A 15,154-nucleotide genomic window follows, 5' to 3' on the forward strand; every position below is an offset into this window, starting at 1 on the left:
TACTCGCTGCTGTGGAGTTTAAGTAAATGAAGAGAGGCATAATCCTCCCCTGTGGGTCTTGGTAAAATTAGAAAATGTCGCATCAGCTATAGTTTAACAATGCGAAAAAGAACCTGACTAAAAGTTAAACTGGTCTGCAACCAATCAACTGGATCGTCTATTACTGTAGACTTATTCGTTGCTATTGCCTTGCGTCAGAAACCTGACGATTTTATTGTTTGGAAACTAAAGAAGGACGAGGCTAGTACGGGACTGTTCTTGTAAGATAATGCTGTGGCCATTTTGGAATAGACTATTTACAGTTTGATTAAAGACATTTAGAATGTGGATTATAATTATAATACATTTCGATTGCTTTTAGTGTATTGTTATCGGTTGAAGCTTGTACTCAAGAATTAAACACATGATCACATTGGATGATGATATTATAAACTGATGGATGTTTTTCTAAGAATGCACTTACTGATTTGTTATAAATTCGTTTTCTACTAATTCTTCTGATTACTAAAGCAATATGAGGCAAAGTAGCCGCCCTCAAATATCTCCGTCGCTACATATAGTCTTTCTATTGTGTCCATGGCAATCGTTGTGCTGTCACTTTGCCCCTTTTTCCTTTCCATGGCGTGATCCGCGTACTTGGTCTTGTTGTCTTCTGGCAGTGACAGCTGCTGGTGCTATGGGGGATGCGGGTACGGCATCAGGTACCCCAGTAACCGCGCGGGAGTACTCACGGCAGGTGCAGGAGTGGCTATGGCAGTGTTACTGCGGTTCCCTGGGTTGGCCTCCTCAGAGTGGCGCCTTTGGGGCTTCGTACCTTAACCCCTTTTACAGCTTGCACCCCCCACTGCTACTACCGCCCCCACAAACTGCATGGCCGCGCCCGATCCCTGCCGTTCCCCCAACAACATCGCCCGCTCCGGCCAGGGAGCCAGCGCGACCCACATCAGCAGGTAAGAGCATTTTTCAATAACTGATCCATCCCGTATGTGATATGCCCTGTTCTCTTCCTGTCATTTGAACCATCCACTCTTGATTCTTACCTCGCCTTTCTAAAGTTTACCCATATCATTTTAGAAACCGGTCGTTCTTTTAAAAAGAGCTTTATGGAAAATGCCCTCCCTCATGGCTATAAGTGGGATAGAAGAAACTGGTTGGGTTTCCAAAAGTGGCTTGACTATTGTAATTTAGAGAGTGGCGTAAACAGGTAAAATAGAAATCTGTGGATGCCATAGTATGCTGCCCGACATGTATTTTGCTGCCTCTCTGTGCTTTTGATATTGCATATATATATATAAAACAAAGGTTAAAGTGACGTTATAGTTTAGGTGTTATAAAAGGATATTTTTTTTTTTTTACTTTGAAATACAATGAAAAAAGCAAAGATATAGTTAGAGGAATAGGTCAGTGACCACATTAACATTTGAGCCTAAAAAAAAAAAAAGAAATTCACTAGTTATAGTAACTATAACTTCTGCCCCGCCAGGCACTGCTTATGACCTCACCTATTATATCATTCATGACATGTTCTATTACATCATTTGTGACATCACTAATGACATCTCTAATGACATCAATGACAACATCATCCAATGAGTATGTTAGTTTGTTTTATAGTTTACCTAGTGGCGGGTATCTACCATAATACTTTTCTACATAATCAGGGGTGTGGAATTTAATAAAATATCTACTTCTCCGTGGGGCATGTTGTTTCATAAATCTATTTGTCCTGTATCAAAATCCACTTGTCCCCTTTGTGCCATGAAATGCGGCAACAAATTATGGCAGCAATCTCATTATATAAGAGCGCTGATATAGCTTCTCTGATTGTGCCAGGGTTCATACCATAGTAAGGTTTAAATACTAGCAATACCCTCATGTTTCAGCAGATCTACATACTAAGGCTGAAGTTAGTGGTAAGCAATAGTTCCAGGTTTGGAATGCCCTTTTGAGTCTGTGCAAACCTGCTAGCTTCGATGTTTTAAGGGTTTTTACCAACTCTTCTCTAATCTTTTCCCATAGTGAGAAAGGTTGGAAATTTACTCCTGACCATGGTAAATGTAAAACTTCTTCAGGGGTTGGAAAAAAAGTGATTGGATGGAAAGTGAACTTGCAAACACTAAGATTTCCGCATGAGCAAATCTACACATGCATGTTTGTTATTGCTAAAATGCAGTTCACAAATATTGTTTGTTATAATTGTGAGGGCCTGGCAGCTTCCACACCAATAAGGTTTTACAAAAACTATGCCAAAACAAGTCATGCATTGACAAATCCAAAAGGCTGACAACCAAATTCAGACCTACTGGACTATGCCAATACTTGTTCATTTTTATGTTTCCTATAATCTTATTGACCTGATTGCACTGATTTTCCATTATGAATATTTTTGGAATTGCTAGTATACATCAACACATTTTACTAAATGATACTGCAAAGAAATGGTACTTAACTTTTTACAGTAGTTTAACTAAATGTATTTTTCCTACTTTCATTTTTTTGTGAACATTTATTTTTAAAGCAAATAATCCGCAATCTTGCTTTCAAGCTTCAGCAAATATTTGCATCTAATCAGAGCGCATTCTGCGAGCATTATACAATGCCTCATATTGCTAAACTTTGAAAACGTCTGTACACATTTTTATACTGGAACAACTGTCAGTAGTGCAGTGCGAGCTTACAGCATTTACTTAGAGCAAGAGCGCACACCCTACTAATAAAGGCTTTCCAGTGAGGACCATAAATACAAGTTTGAACAGCATTAATACATGGGAAAACATATTATCTTAATTGAGACATTGCACTTCCCTGACCTATAATGTGGTACAGTAAACTGGCAGCCAAAGGGTTTATGCTGTAGAGGGTTGGATCTACTTGTCACAAGGACAAAACATACATGAAAACGTGTTGCCCTTGACCCCAAACAATATGTCCTGGGCGTCAGGCTATATGAATTCCACATCCCTGACTAATTTTGTAAAGCCTGTTTTCAGCTAATCAGTGTAAGTGTTTACAAAACACATGTGCTCCATAGGTGTGTAGAGGTATTAAACACATTATAAATCTTTGTATTTAAGAGTAACTGTGTGCAGGTGACAGTTGAGAACTTGTGTTCATCATGTTCCCTATACGTTTTTTGATACTACAGAAAAAGGTTCTAGTTGGGCAAATATTCTATGTACTGCATACTAACTATTGTAAGCCGCTTCGAGTTATTAGAGAGAATTGTCTTAGCATGAAAGCTTCTGCTTAACATAGAAGACTGTGTGCACTATGTACTAACCTATGTACATGTGCTTGTTTTGCTAACGAAGATGGGTATCTATAAAGTTTGCACCACAGCATGAAGGCTGTAGATATTATGATCTTTAGCACCTTCAGACCTTGGTTATTTTAAGTGAACAGTCGTCCCTTGGACAAGTTTTGCATAGAGCAATCGCTGTTCTCAGTAGACTCTTTTTAATACTCTGTGGCGTATTGGTCATGAGAGTTTCAGTGACTGCAGTGTGGTACAGAGTAAACTCTCTCTGTAGAGTATGCAGTGTTTACAGTACCCACCTTTATACTTATATTCACTTCATTTCTCAATGTAGGTTCAGTGACTGTCAGGGATTTTATACAAGTGGTAGGGCATTAGTTATGTAACAGGGCCTCAGTATCTGGAGGAACTTGGTTTTCCCTGAACATTTGTATACAGATTGAACACTGTGTGCTGGATAGGTTACTCTTTCATTTGTGCTTAATAGTAAACATGAACTCGGTTACCCGTGAAGTGTATGGTATAGGGTTAATTTGGGTTAATGTTGCAAATAACACAAGCTTGTTTTACCTATTGTGGTTGTATGTATGATAGCCGTAAAGACACTTAGTATTTTTCTGAGCTATTGTGCCCTTACTTTAATAGATCTGTTTTTTTCAGTGAATTTATAAGGTTTTGTTATTTTTTTAAACAAAAGCAGATCTTTTTATCATGCCTAACTACAGCGTTACTTTAACATATGTTTTTTTCAGTGAATTTTCTTATTTTTTTTTTTTAACAAAAACAAATCTTTTTATCACACCTAACTATAACGTTACTTTGTCCTTTGTTTTTTCAGTGATATTCTGGGGATTTTTTAAACGCAAAGTAATATTATATTACCATACGTAAAGCCAGCCACCTACCGCTGTGCACAACGCGTTGGCCATAGGGACTTAAGTTTTTTCAAGCGGAGGAGGGCCAGTCTCCTCCCCTTCCCAAGCCTTATTGGCCCTGGGTACCCTACTCATCCATGCCTTTTTGTTTTAAAGGAGAAGGGGGACATGTCTCCTGCCTCCCCGAGCCTCAGTAGGCCCTGGGCACCCCATCCCCCAGGGCATTATGTTTAAAGGGGAGGGTACAAAGTGACCCCTTCCACCAGGAATGTAATTTCTTTTTTTTAAAGAAAGGTTTGATGGCCTGTGCAACCCCTCTCCCGAGCCTTTAGAGGCCATGGGAACCCCATGAGCCAGGGTTGTGAACCCCCCTCCCTGAGTCTTATTAGGCCCTGGGGCACACAGGCCTTTTTTAACAGGAGAGGGGAGCCACAGGGTCCCCATCCAAGCCATTATAGTCCAGAGGAGCCAACACTCTGGGCCAAAACTTACAAAAAAGGATAGGGGGCCACACAGCTCCCCTCCCCGAGTCTCTTTAGGACCTGGGGACCCCATCTCCCAGGGCCTTTTTTTAATTAAAGAGGGGGCCCTACTCTGCAAGCCTTATTAGGCCCTGGGAACCCCTTCCTTCAGTGCCATTTGTTTATGAAAGAGGAGGGGGCCCCATGGCTCCACCTCCCCGAGCCTTATTTGGCCCTCTGGATACCATCCCTCTGCCATTTTTTATGAAAGGTGAGGGGCGTCCGCATGGGCCCCCTCCCCAAGCTTTTTAAGGCCTGGGCCACATCCTCCAGGACAATATTTTTAATTAAAGGGGTGGACGCATGGCCTTGTTAGGCCTTTGGGAAGCCTTCCACCCGGGCCCACTACTAAAATTGAAAGAGAGGAGACCGCACCCCTTCCGAGTCTTTTTCGGTCACAAGGACCCCATCCACAGGGGGCCACATCATTAAAGGCAGGTGCCCTGGTGGGCTCCCCGGGACATTGCTAGTGAGCCAGCCCGGGGCGAAATCCCTAGGTCCATTAATTGCTCATGGAGGGGAGAAGCGCGGCCCCCTCCCTTTTTAATTAGTTTATCTGCACCATAGGATCGGGTCCCCGGGGCCATTCGAGGCTTTGGGACGGGGGACACATGGCCGCCCCATTTTGAGTAATTTTGGTCCTTGGTGTGGGACCCCCAGGGCTTTTAGATGCTCTGGGAGGAGGGCTGCGTGGCTCTCCTCCCCTTTTGATTAATTTTGGCCCCTGTAGGTGGGCTCCCTGTCATGGCCTAGGGAGGGGGCCACACCACTCCCCCATCTTGACTTATTATGGCCCCAGGGGTGGGCTCCCCGAGGCCTGTCATGGTCCCCATATACATTAAGTAAGCTCTGGGAGAGCGCTCCACAGGTCCTGTAAAAGCTAGGGGAGGGGTGCTGGGCCCCCCTCCCATTAATAAAACAAAGCATCTCTGGCCTCCAGTTTGTTTTCTCTTTCCAGTCCCACGGGAGTCTGCAGGATTGCAGCAATTTGTGCAGATTTCTTTGGGGGGGGGGGCTGTCAAGGTATAGTGTGTGTTTTTGTTTGTTTGTTTGGGATAGGGAACTAAGTCCCTGAGTGCTGTGATTGCTGCCAGCAACATTTTCTCATGTTGCTGGCCACCAATCAGAGCGCTCACTCCCACAGGAGTTTGACTTCTGTGGGAACGAATTGGCACAAGGTAAATCATTAAAAAAAAGCTCTCTGGGCCAATCGGAACCATCTCTAATTTTTTTAATTGGGTTCGAGGGACTCTCACGAGTTCTCAATTGGGTGGTTAGCTATAGGTTGAGGGAGTGGTCGGTACAGGTGAGAGGGGTGGGCTTGTCCTCCATGATGTCTGAGAAGTTGGTGCAGGCAGGGCTAGGTGAGGTCCTTCACTCCTTGGGTGGGACCAATTGTGTTCAGGTTTTTCAGGAGGGAGGTTGTGTTTGGGTCTGTCTGGGTGGAAATTGTGGTTACCAAGGTAGATGAACGAGATGGAGTTGGGGTGATGATTCTGTGAAGGTGTTTCTGACGAAGTCGTCTCTTGGTCGAGGGCAGCTGGTTCGTTATGGCTTCTTCTAGAGTGATGTTGTTCGAAATTTCTGAGTTTGAAAGCGAGGAGTTTGAGTTTATCGTAGGAGTTGGCCGAGGTGAGGGAGTATTTTATATTTTCCTTATAAGTGATTGTGATTCCCCCTCTGGGTCTGCTGATTCTGTCATATCTTGTGGTCTTGTTTTGGGATAGAGTGGCTGTCGCAGTGTCCAGAGTATAAGCTGGTGAGAGCCAGGTCTTGGTGAGGAAGAGTAGGTCTGGGGAGAGGTCTTGCCTTTCAAGGGGTTCCAGACTTCGATGCTGTGTTTGGATAGTGGGTTTGTGTTGAGGAGGGTACAGGTCAGCCTGGGGTGGATTGTGTATGTGGTGGTATTGTATGCAGCCGATGAAGTGGCACGCAGCGCAAGCGAATGCACCTTCATTGCAGGTCGGGCAGCTAGGCTACAGTGCAGAGAGAGGCACCTTGGATTCAGGGTGTGGAGAGCTGCAACAAAGTAGCATCTTGGGTAGAGGACCAGTGGTCCTGGTAATGGGTGTAGGTAGGGCCCGAATGGTCTTGCCTTTGGAGCACCCGCCGTGCTCGTCTGCACTGCAGCCCCCATTAAGAAGGTCCTGTAGGGGGAGGAGATCCTAGTGGCAGTGGTCGCGGCTAGGTGGGATGGGGCCAAAGCAAGGGGCAGATGAGAGTGCAGCGTAAGCACGAAGGTGGGAAAAAGGCTACAGAGGTACAAAAAGGAGCAAGAGGAGCCAAGTCTCCGAGAGAAAGAGTGGAAAAAGGGGTCAGAGTGAAAAAACAGATGCAAAAAAGTGGCAAACAAGGCCAATGTGAGAGTGCATGAAACGGGGGCAAAAAGAAGTGGAAAAAGGCAAAGTGCGAGTGAAGAACGAAGAGAGTGAAAAAAGTGGGACGAAAATGAATGGGAAGAGAAACAAAACGTGTCAAACAGTGGCCTAAGGTGACAAAGTAGGCAACAAAAAGGTGGAAAGTGGTGGTAGGTAAAGCAAAAAACGCAGAGAGATAAAGGTGGAAAGAGGTGAAAGAAAGACAAAGCGCAAGAGGCAGTGGTGAAAAGGAAGGCTGAAAGAGGCGTGGCCACAGATTCGATGCAACGGAAGCGGGGCTGGGCTTGGCTGAAGGACCAAGGCACAGATTAGGTGGTCAAACAGGGCCAGGTACCGCATTCTCAGTCTCACACCTCTCCTCTTTCCTCTTCAGCACTGTGTTGTCACTCTCCCCTGCATATACATTCTCACATTTCCTTCACTTCACCACTCGCCTGTAAGCAGTGCATTTTCTTTTACCTACGCCTTGCCTTTATTTCGACCACTACTTATCTCCTTCACACACATCTGCAGAACTTCACAGTTGCAACTTGAAGTCGTGACCATTGATCTGTGCGCTCTGCAAAGAGCCAAATGTCCTGAACACCTTTATGATAGTGGTGGCTCCTCCACTAAGGCGGAGGAGCGTCGCCCCACTGAGCACGTCAAAAAGGAAAAATTAAAATGATAATAACTAATTGTTATTATCATCTTATTTTTTGGTGTTGCTCAGCTGAGTAGGGGTGGGGCGGGGCTGGGCTTTCACAGAGGACTGGAGGAAGAGTGGTTCGCACTCTTGAGTGCGCAAGAAGGTTTGGCCAGCCGTCTCAGGCCAGCCAAACAGTCATGCACACTTTGCATGTTCTCCACCCAGGCTCCATTACAACCTCAGTGAAGAGCATGCCCAGGCTCCCTGTCCCCATCGGAGTGCCAAACCACGGTGCTCAGACCAATCACAACGCTGAGATGTGAATGGCTTAGGGGAGCATGGAAGCCTTGGTGCTTCCTGTTCCTGCTTCCTGTCTTGGAGTCCCGGAAGCAGGCAAAAAGGACCGAGAGGAGGCAGTGGCACACAGGAAAAAATGTAATTTTTTTTCATTCCCTCTTTCTCCCCCCCCCCCCCCCCCCCCCCCAAACCCCTGCCCCCCCTCCCCCCTACCTCCCGCACTGCTGTTAAATAGCAGCCATCACTGACTGTGAGAAACTCGTTCTGCCTTCAGCTGCTGAATTCTCAATTGGAGCCATTAATAAACCCATAGATGCGACTCAGGTCAAAGCATGCAATATACAAGCGTTATATGCTTCACAAAAAATACTTCAGAAACACAACATCCAAGAAATAGCAAACACTCTTAAGGAATGGTAAATGAAGTAAAATGTGAAATATAAACGGGAACTAAATCGCTAACATGGATTAACTTAAAGTGTTTTCCATTTCATTGCTCAGAAATCGATTAGTGTGTTGGTCTGTAACGTTAATGACATGATTATAGGGCCAGATAAAGACCCGTTTCAATGTTAGCTTTTAAATACCACAGAGTCTGAAACCCAGAGGGACCCAGTCCACTGCACTCCCTCTTATTCTGAAATGGGTTGACCCTTCTAGAATTATGTTGTTACTTTTCCAGGATTTGTCTCTTCCCTTTTTAGAAACATTGCCTCCTTCCAGTAGTTTGGTCCAAATTAGAATCTTGCCCATTGCTTTTAGTACCCCTGGCATATCGCTTTGTCAATTAGAAATAAAACCATATTTTGTGTAGCTCCAACCTTCCCATTAAACTAAAGTCGATTTGTTTGTATTTTTCATTTTTGAATTAAATAAAATATTTCCTAATTTAAATATCTGTTTGATGTATATTTGTTTTTGTATTATTATGTATTGTTTTGGAGTCTGATTGTAAACCTTTCTTAGGCCTGAGACCCCAGCTTTCAGTAGTGATTAAGTGGTGGTCCACAGACGTGAAAAGGTTAAGTAAGAACTGCTGATCAAGCTTACCCACTGTAGACTTTGAATATCATAAATGTAACCCTGTTCTCCAGAATACCTGCCCGTTCACACTTATCTTAATTGGGCTATTACTTGAATCGTAAATGTTTTCTTTGTATTTTCTTGCACATTGTGTTTGTTATATCACACGATTTGACATTCCATAGCTCTATAAACCCTTACTGTAGTTCAGACGTCTTCACTGTAGTTAAACATTGAAAGGTTCGACTGTAAAGAAGGGAGACAGAGCAGCCTAAATTTCCAGGACAATAAATTGTATATAAATTGCTGTTTTAGAACCAAAAGGGGCTGGAGAAAAACTATTTTACAATTTACAGTGAAAGGTCTCGGCCTAAGTTTAAGTATGTTTGGGAAAAGTAAACATATGTCCATTGTAAAAAAGCTCCTTAGTGCTATCCCAAAACACACACCTCTGTTTAGGTCTAGCCTAGACAGTGTGCATGCTGTCTGGAAGACATGCTATATTCAGTATGTGGGCATTCATTCGGCCTCTCACTGTTGATTGGTTGAGGAGAGCGTCACTCGCAAAAGCTTGATTCTCAATAGTTTATTTGCCTTCTATGTCCCACCTGCGTGTATCTTGCTCTTCCCCTGGTGTATTGGCCTATTACGGTATCCTTTCACAAAAGGGTTTTCCCTTTGTTTTTGCGCACTCTATGCATGGGGTTTCCTGGCTCAGAGCAGTGCCCCCTTCATGGATGCCACGCTGTATCATTTACAGACGCTCGCTCGCTCTCCCCGTGTTGATCAAAGAATTCTGCGTGGCCGCTTACTCGCACGTGCCATTGTTTCCCATTTCCCCCCCCCTCCGTACCCTTCGTGTTGCTTGCCCACATTATATATTATTTATTTTCATTAAGTGGATTCACTCGCCCGCTCTCCTCCCCATGCGCCGTGTTGATAAATGAAAGCCGTACAGCCTCGTACTCGCATGTGCCATTGTTCCCCCTCCACACCCTTTGTGTTGCTTGCCCTTGTTATTTTCGAATTCGGCACAAAGTATGAGGCGCTTGGGACAAATCCAGAAAATCTCACAACTCACACCCGATGACTTAAAAACTCACACAGACCCCTAACGCAAGGTAAGGGGAGGGGTCTTCCTCGTCCATTCTACTAACTACCTTTTCCCTGTAGCTTTATACTACTTTATACATACTTTTTGGAATACCGGATCCTTAGCAGTGATTTGTATCAATTTATTGAAAACCTGCTATTCATAATTTTCTTTCTTAAAAAATAATCACTTTCCTTATAGGTGACCTTTGTTTAGCATGATCCCACTGTGCTTCAGAGACATGGCTGTCCAGAGAAGAACATGTAAATCATCGCTGCCTTGAGAGCTGTGTTTATAAAGCCCCCTTTCAAAATGGGGACTATTTTGGTCATACAGCCTAACCCCATGGCAGCCTAGCACGTGACGCTTATGTCAACACGCACACATCCTTCATTAAATTGCCCTATTCAGGCTTCGTTCCTTCCCAGTCCAAAACGGCAGGGGAACATAACGGGCTCCTCCTTTTGCCCCTACCTAACTGATAAGGGCCACTCTGCAATCTCCCCGCCCCCACTGCTGTCTTAGTTGGCGATGGACACCCAGTGGCCAGAACGTGTTCATTGCTGGTGCGGGAGGAACATGCAAAATCAGCTTTCCCCCCACCCCCAATCAAGTATGGAAGCTCAGCCAGCCTACACGCTCACATTACAACAAGAAAAGTGTGGTACTTCCAGATATGTAAGTTCAGACTACCAGTTTTACAAGAGTATTTCTCAATGCAGTTCTATAATATGCCTATGTTTCCTTGTGTAATGTAACTGGTGCTCATGTTCAGCGCTCCAATACATTAGAGTCTAGTTCACCCTATATAAAACTGCAAAACAAAAAAAACTTACATGTTAAACAACAGTAGATGTTGCAGCACCCAGGATAATTTTCTGCATAGGTAAAAACTTTTAACGTCCCAAACGCGAGACCAATAGCACTGCAAATGCTTGTTTTATGGTATGGTTTGACAGTGCAGCTGTCGCCGGCCAATTATGCATCACAAGAAAGGCGCTTTCACTTCACCCACATGTTGGGAGTCAGGAGTGCATGTTCTCATTCGGCAGAAGTTGTGTGCTTCCTCAAAAAAAGTGCTTGCCCGCCACACAGCTGTTGTGTGCTTCCTCAAAAAAAGTGCTTGCCCACCACACAGCTGTGTACATAACACATAACATTGTAATGCTATTAAAGTGTCTTTGATAACTATTTAATTTATGATGTTTTTCTCTGACAGCAGCACAGATGGGAGGAGGGCAGTCATTAACTTGCATGGATTTTTAGGTCTGGTTCGACAGCGCATTTATAAGCCAGACCTACTGGCTTTGCCAATGCTTATTATTTTTAAAGTATAAGACAGTCATCCATCACAGCACTGTGTTTACAGATTTTTTGGGGCAAGACAGTGTTTTTATGTTAGATGCCCGTGGAGAAGTAATGAAATAGCACTCATCTAAAGTGCTATGAAATGAGTTCCCAAATCCAGTTTTGTATGGTTTGATGAGGAACGTGTGATGGCAAAGAAGTACATTTTCTGTTCAATTCTATTTGCCTCTGAGGTACGTCCCTTAATAGTTAGTATGAAAGAATGAATGTAGATAAGAAAAATGAGTCTACCGACTATGTGTGGACTGCTTTGAAGAAAACTGCACTGATGTGCACCACTAGGGAGTTAAGTAAATTAGTTGCATGGGGGATAGAGGATGTGTTTCAAGGCAATAACTCCCTAGTCTGTAGTTATAATTGGCATGCTCATTTCAATAAATTGTACCAGACCGACAAGGTAATAATGCTCTTTTGCAGTCCCTCCTTTTACTGTATATGAAGTGATAAAAAAGTATTGAATAAAGCAACAGGCACTGATTGTGTCTATGATTCATGTTTTCAAGGCAGAACCTCAACTTGGGGCCTCTCTATAATGTGCCCTCTTCATTGGAGGTGTATCTGACAGGAACGGGTCAGAAATAATGCCTCTTTCCATGACAAATTGAATAATTACAGATCAGTTTTGCTGATCTGTGCTTCAGTCCCAGTTTTTCAGGAAACAGTTTTTAATCTTATCCAAGGCTAAGGCTGGAATTACAAAGGGGATGCGAACTCTCGAGCAGTTACACTAGCTGTACCTAATAAGCTACAAATATATCAATCATGGGAAAGGAAGCCAGTAAGTTATTTCCGTCGGACATACTTACAAGGGCTGTTGTTGAATAACCATTGATTTGTGGACTGTCCTCATGTGGTATGTACAGCATTATAAAGCATGCAATTACCACCCATGCCTTTACCACACATTTTTTTACAACACAAGCCTTTACCACGCATATGCCTTTACCACACAGATAAGTATAAATACATTAAGTAAAAAACATGAAATCGAAGTATACCCCCAAAAAGAAAGTTTTAAACGGTGGTGACGACCAGATTTTGGAACTCCCTCCCTGTTAGACTTCGATTAATCCAATCTGAATTGGAGTTCAGGAAAGCACTAAAGACATGGCTATTCAGCCATTGCTAATCCCCTCACATTCTATTTGCCCTGCTTGGCTGCGCTAGCGCTGGGACACCTCTGTTTGAGGTAGCTGTTGCGCTTTATAAAATGTATTATTATTATACTTTCTTCATTTACCTGCCCCTCGAGGTTGGCCCCAAATGTAATCACCCTGTAGGAGAGCATGCTATAACATTTGCATTTATTTATTTAGTCCGATTTACCTCAAACAGAATTTGGTGACCCACATCTCCTTTTCTTTGTGGGAGAGGGTGTGGCAGGGAGGGGGGTTTAGGGATCAGAATAATTTACTATAATTGTTAGAGGAGGTTTGTAGAGTCTAGCATATGAGGTAGTTGATGAACAGTATACTTTTTAGATTTTTTCTAAATGGGAGGTGATAATCTTGTTACCTGCTTAGGTCCAGAGGGGAGCTGCTGCTCAGCAGAAAACGTGGGCCACTGCCATGTGGGTCAAGAATTTCTTGGATTAGGTCCAATGAATACTGGGTTCTGATGTCTCTTTCACCTTACATCAATAAATATTCAGTATTGGAAAAAGACAGTCTTAGGTGGCTAGAAACGTATGGATTTGAATGTCAGGCAGGCAAGACTGAAAAGTCCTTGTTTCTAGGCGGATCCAGGGCAAATCTCCCACCGTCGGGTAAATGTTGTTGAATTTCTTCCAGGCACTAGTTTTGCGGCTCTGTGTAAGATGATTTTTAGTGAAGCCATTTGTTTTAGGTTGTTTAACAGTGCTGCTTTTCTCAATACAGAACAAAATGGCCAGCACTTGAACCCTGGCCCAGAAGTACAAGTGTAATAGAAAGGGTTTTACTTTTTCAGCAAGTGTAGAGCAAATTTGACAGCGTGTCTGATGTAGGAATTACGGAAAAGCTAAAAGACCACAATGATTTTGACTGCCTGTTCAAGAGAGAAAGGGAAGTTACCGACTTTGAGTTTATTTAGCAAGCCGGAGTTAAATTTGCATTTGCTTTGAGGGGATGATAGAATTAATTCAGCTCTTTAAGGAGTGAGCATTTTGCAATGTGGTTTTGTATATTATTGTTAGACGAACCCTTTGATAGCAGCATTCTACAGGGCACAGTTCAGGAGCTTTGGGAACTCTGTAGCTGTGGACAGAAAATTACTTTTGAAGAATTAGGCTCCCTTTAGAGTGAGATATCCCACTAATTATGTTAAGATAGAGCTTACTATGAGAAGAATGAATCTGCTTGTGAGGGTGAAACAATGCCATTTTAAATAGGCCTATGGCTAAATGTGTATGGTGAGCTGTTTCATGGTCACGTGCTATAAATGATTTCACTTTCTCAGAGCCAGACGGAGTCATGCTTTCAGGAGATCAAAGCACTGTTCTAGATCTGGGGCAACCGTGTTCTGTGCCAGACCTTGTTTTCAGAGAACCAGTAAAACTCAAACCTTTTGAGCAGTATCTCCTGTTGAGCACCCTTCACCCTTGGGCTACTCATGCAGGGGAGTTGGGGATTGGGGTGAAAAATATACCACCCAATGAAACACGAGCCATCACCAGAGAGAGCCAGTTGGCAATCAACCCCTCACCACATTGGAGTGCACAAGGTGGGATAACTGCACATATATATGGGTGGAAGATTCAAGGTGCTGCAGACTAACATTTCAGAGAAGTTTGGAATATTATTTTACTAATGGCAGCGAAATTCTCCATTTGTACCTGTATTAGGAAGGTGTTTATGAAATAATGCTGATGTCGTTTTTGACTCCAGTGAGGCTAAGAACAATGCTTTGAGTATCAGACATGATTGCAGAGATGCAGACACAGACATGTTTGCGGAGATACAGTCAAACTGCATGTGGTGACTTGTGGTCAGGTTAAAATATTTTGGAAAGATGTCCTGTCCCTCATGAGGGATACTGCCAGTGTACAGATGTCATATAATCCACGGATTGTGCTGCTGGGAGATTCTGATAATTCACGCATTTTCCTAGTAACCAGATCTCAGATAATGGCTGCTAGATTGACAACGTCTCAAAAACGGAAAGCTACTCAATAAAAATCATAACACTCACACACGCACACACCTGCGCGCGCACACACATGCACGAGCGCTCACACACACACATGCGCACACACACATGCGCACACACACACGCACACACACCAAAGTCCACCCACAAGATTTGTTACTCTGACATTACAAATTATTTACACTCACTTGCAATGTGCGTGTCACCAGCATTTCCGTCCTTGAACCTGCTTATGTCAGAGAGTTATAAATGTACACTGTTTTTTCCCCTCCATTTTCTAGTTGTACTGAGGCCTCATTGGCTAGGTCTCTGATTCCTAAAAAGCTCTGCCTGTATTTCTTTTCCCTTTATTGTAATATCGTTTTACTGAAGCGCCCACATTACACCATTCCTTCTGACTCTAAGTATATCTATAATGCAATTTTAAAATGGCGCCCAATTTGAACATCTGGGAACGTAGCTAATGATTTGATTTGCCAGTAATCGCTGCCTTTGGCAATTGCCACAGATCGGCGTAGCACCACACTTAATCTTCGTTACTTCACTGGTAGGCTGGCCCCAATAAGCCTTATCTGCATGGCTTAATGCC

General features: G+C 43.4%; 1 protein-coding gene across 1 annotated transcript in view; it reads left to right on the top strand.

Annotated features, from left to right (window-relative positions):
• Positions 1–586: 586 nt before the first annotated feature.
• Positions 587–15,154, top strand: part of FAM8A1 (family with sequence similarity 8 member A1) — a 72,496-nt gene continuing 57,928 nt past the window's right edge. The window contains exon 1 of the mRNA XM_085607082.1: positions 587–950. Within this exon, the coding sequence (XP_085463208.1) occupies positions 677–950 (274 nt within the window). The 5' untranslated portion in view covers positions 587–676. The remainder of the gene's footprint in view (positions 951–15,154) is intronic.

This window comes from Triturus cristatus, chromosome 5_2, assembly GCF_964204655.1.
Source record: "Triturus cristatus chromosome 5_2, aTriCri1.1, whole genome shotgun sequence".
NCBI lineage: Eukaryota > Metazoa > Chordata > Amphibia > Caudata > Salamandridae > Triturus > Triturus cristatus.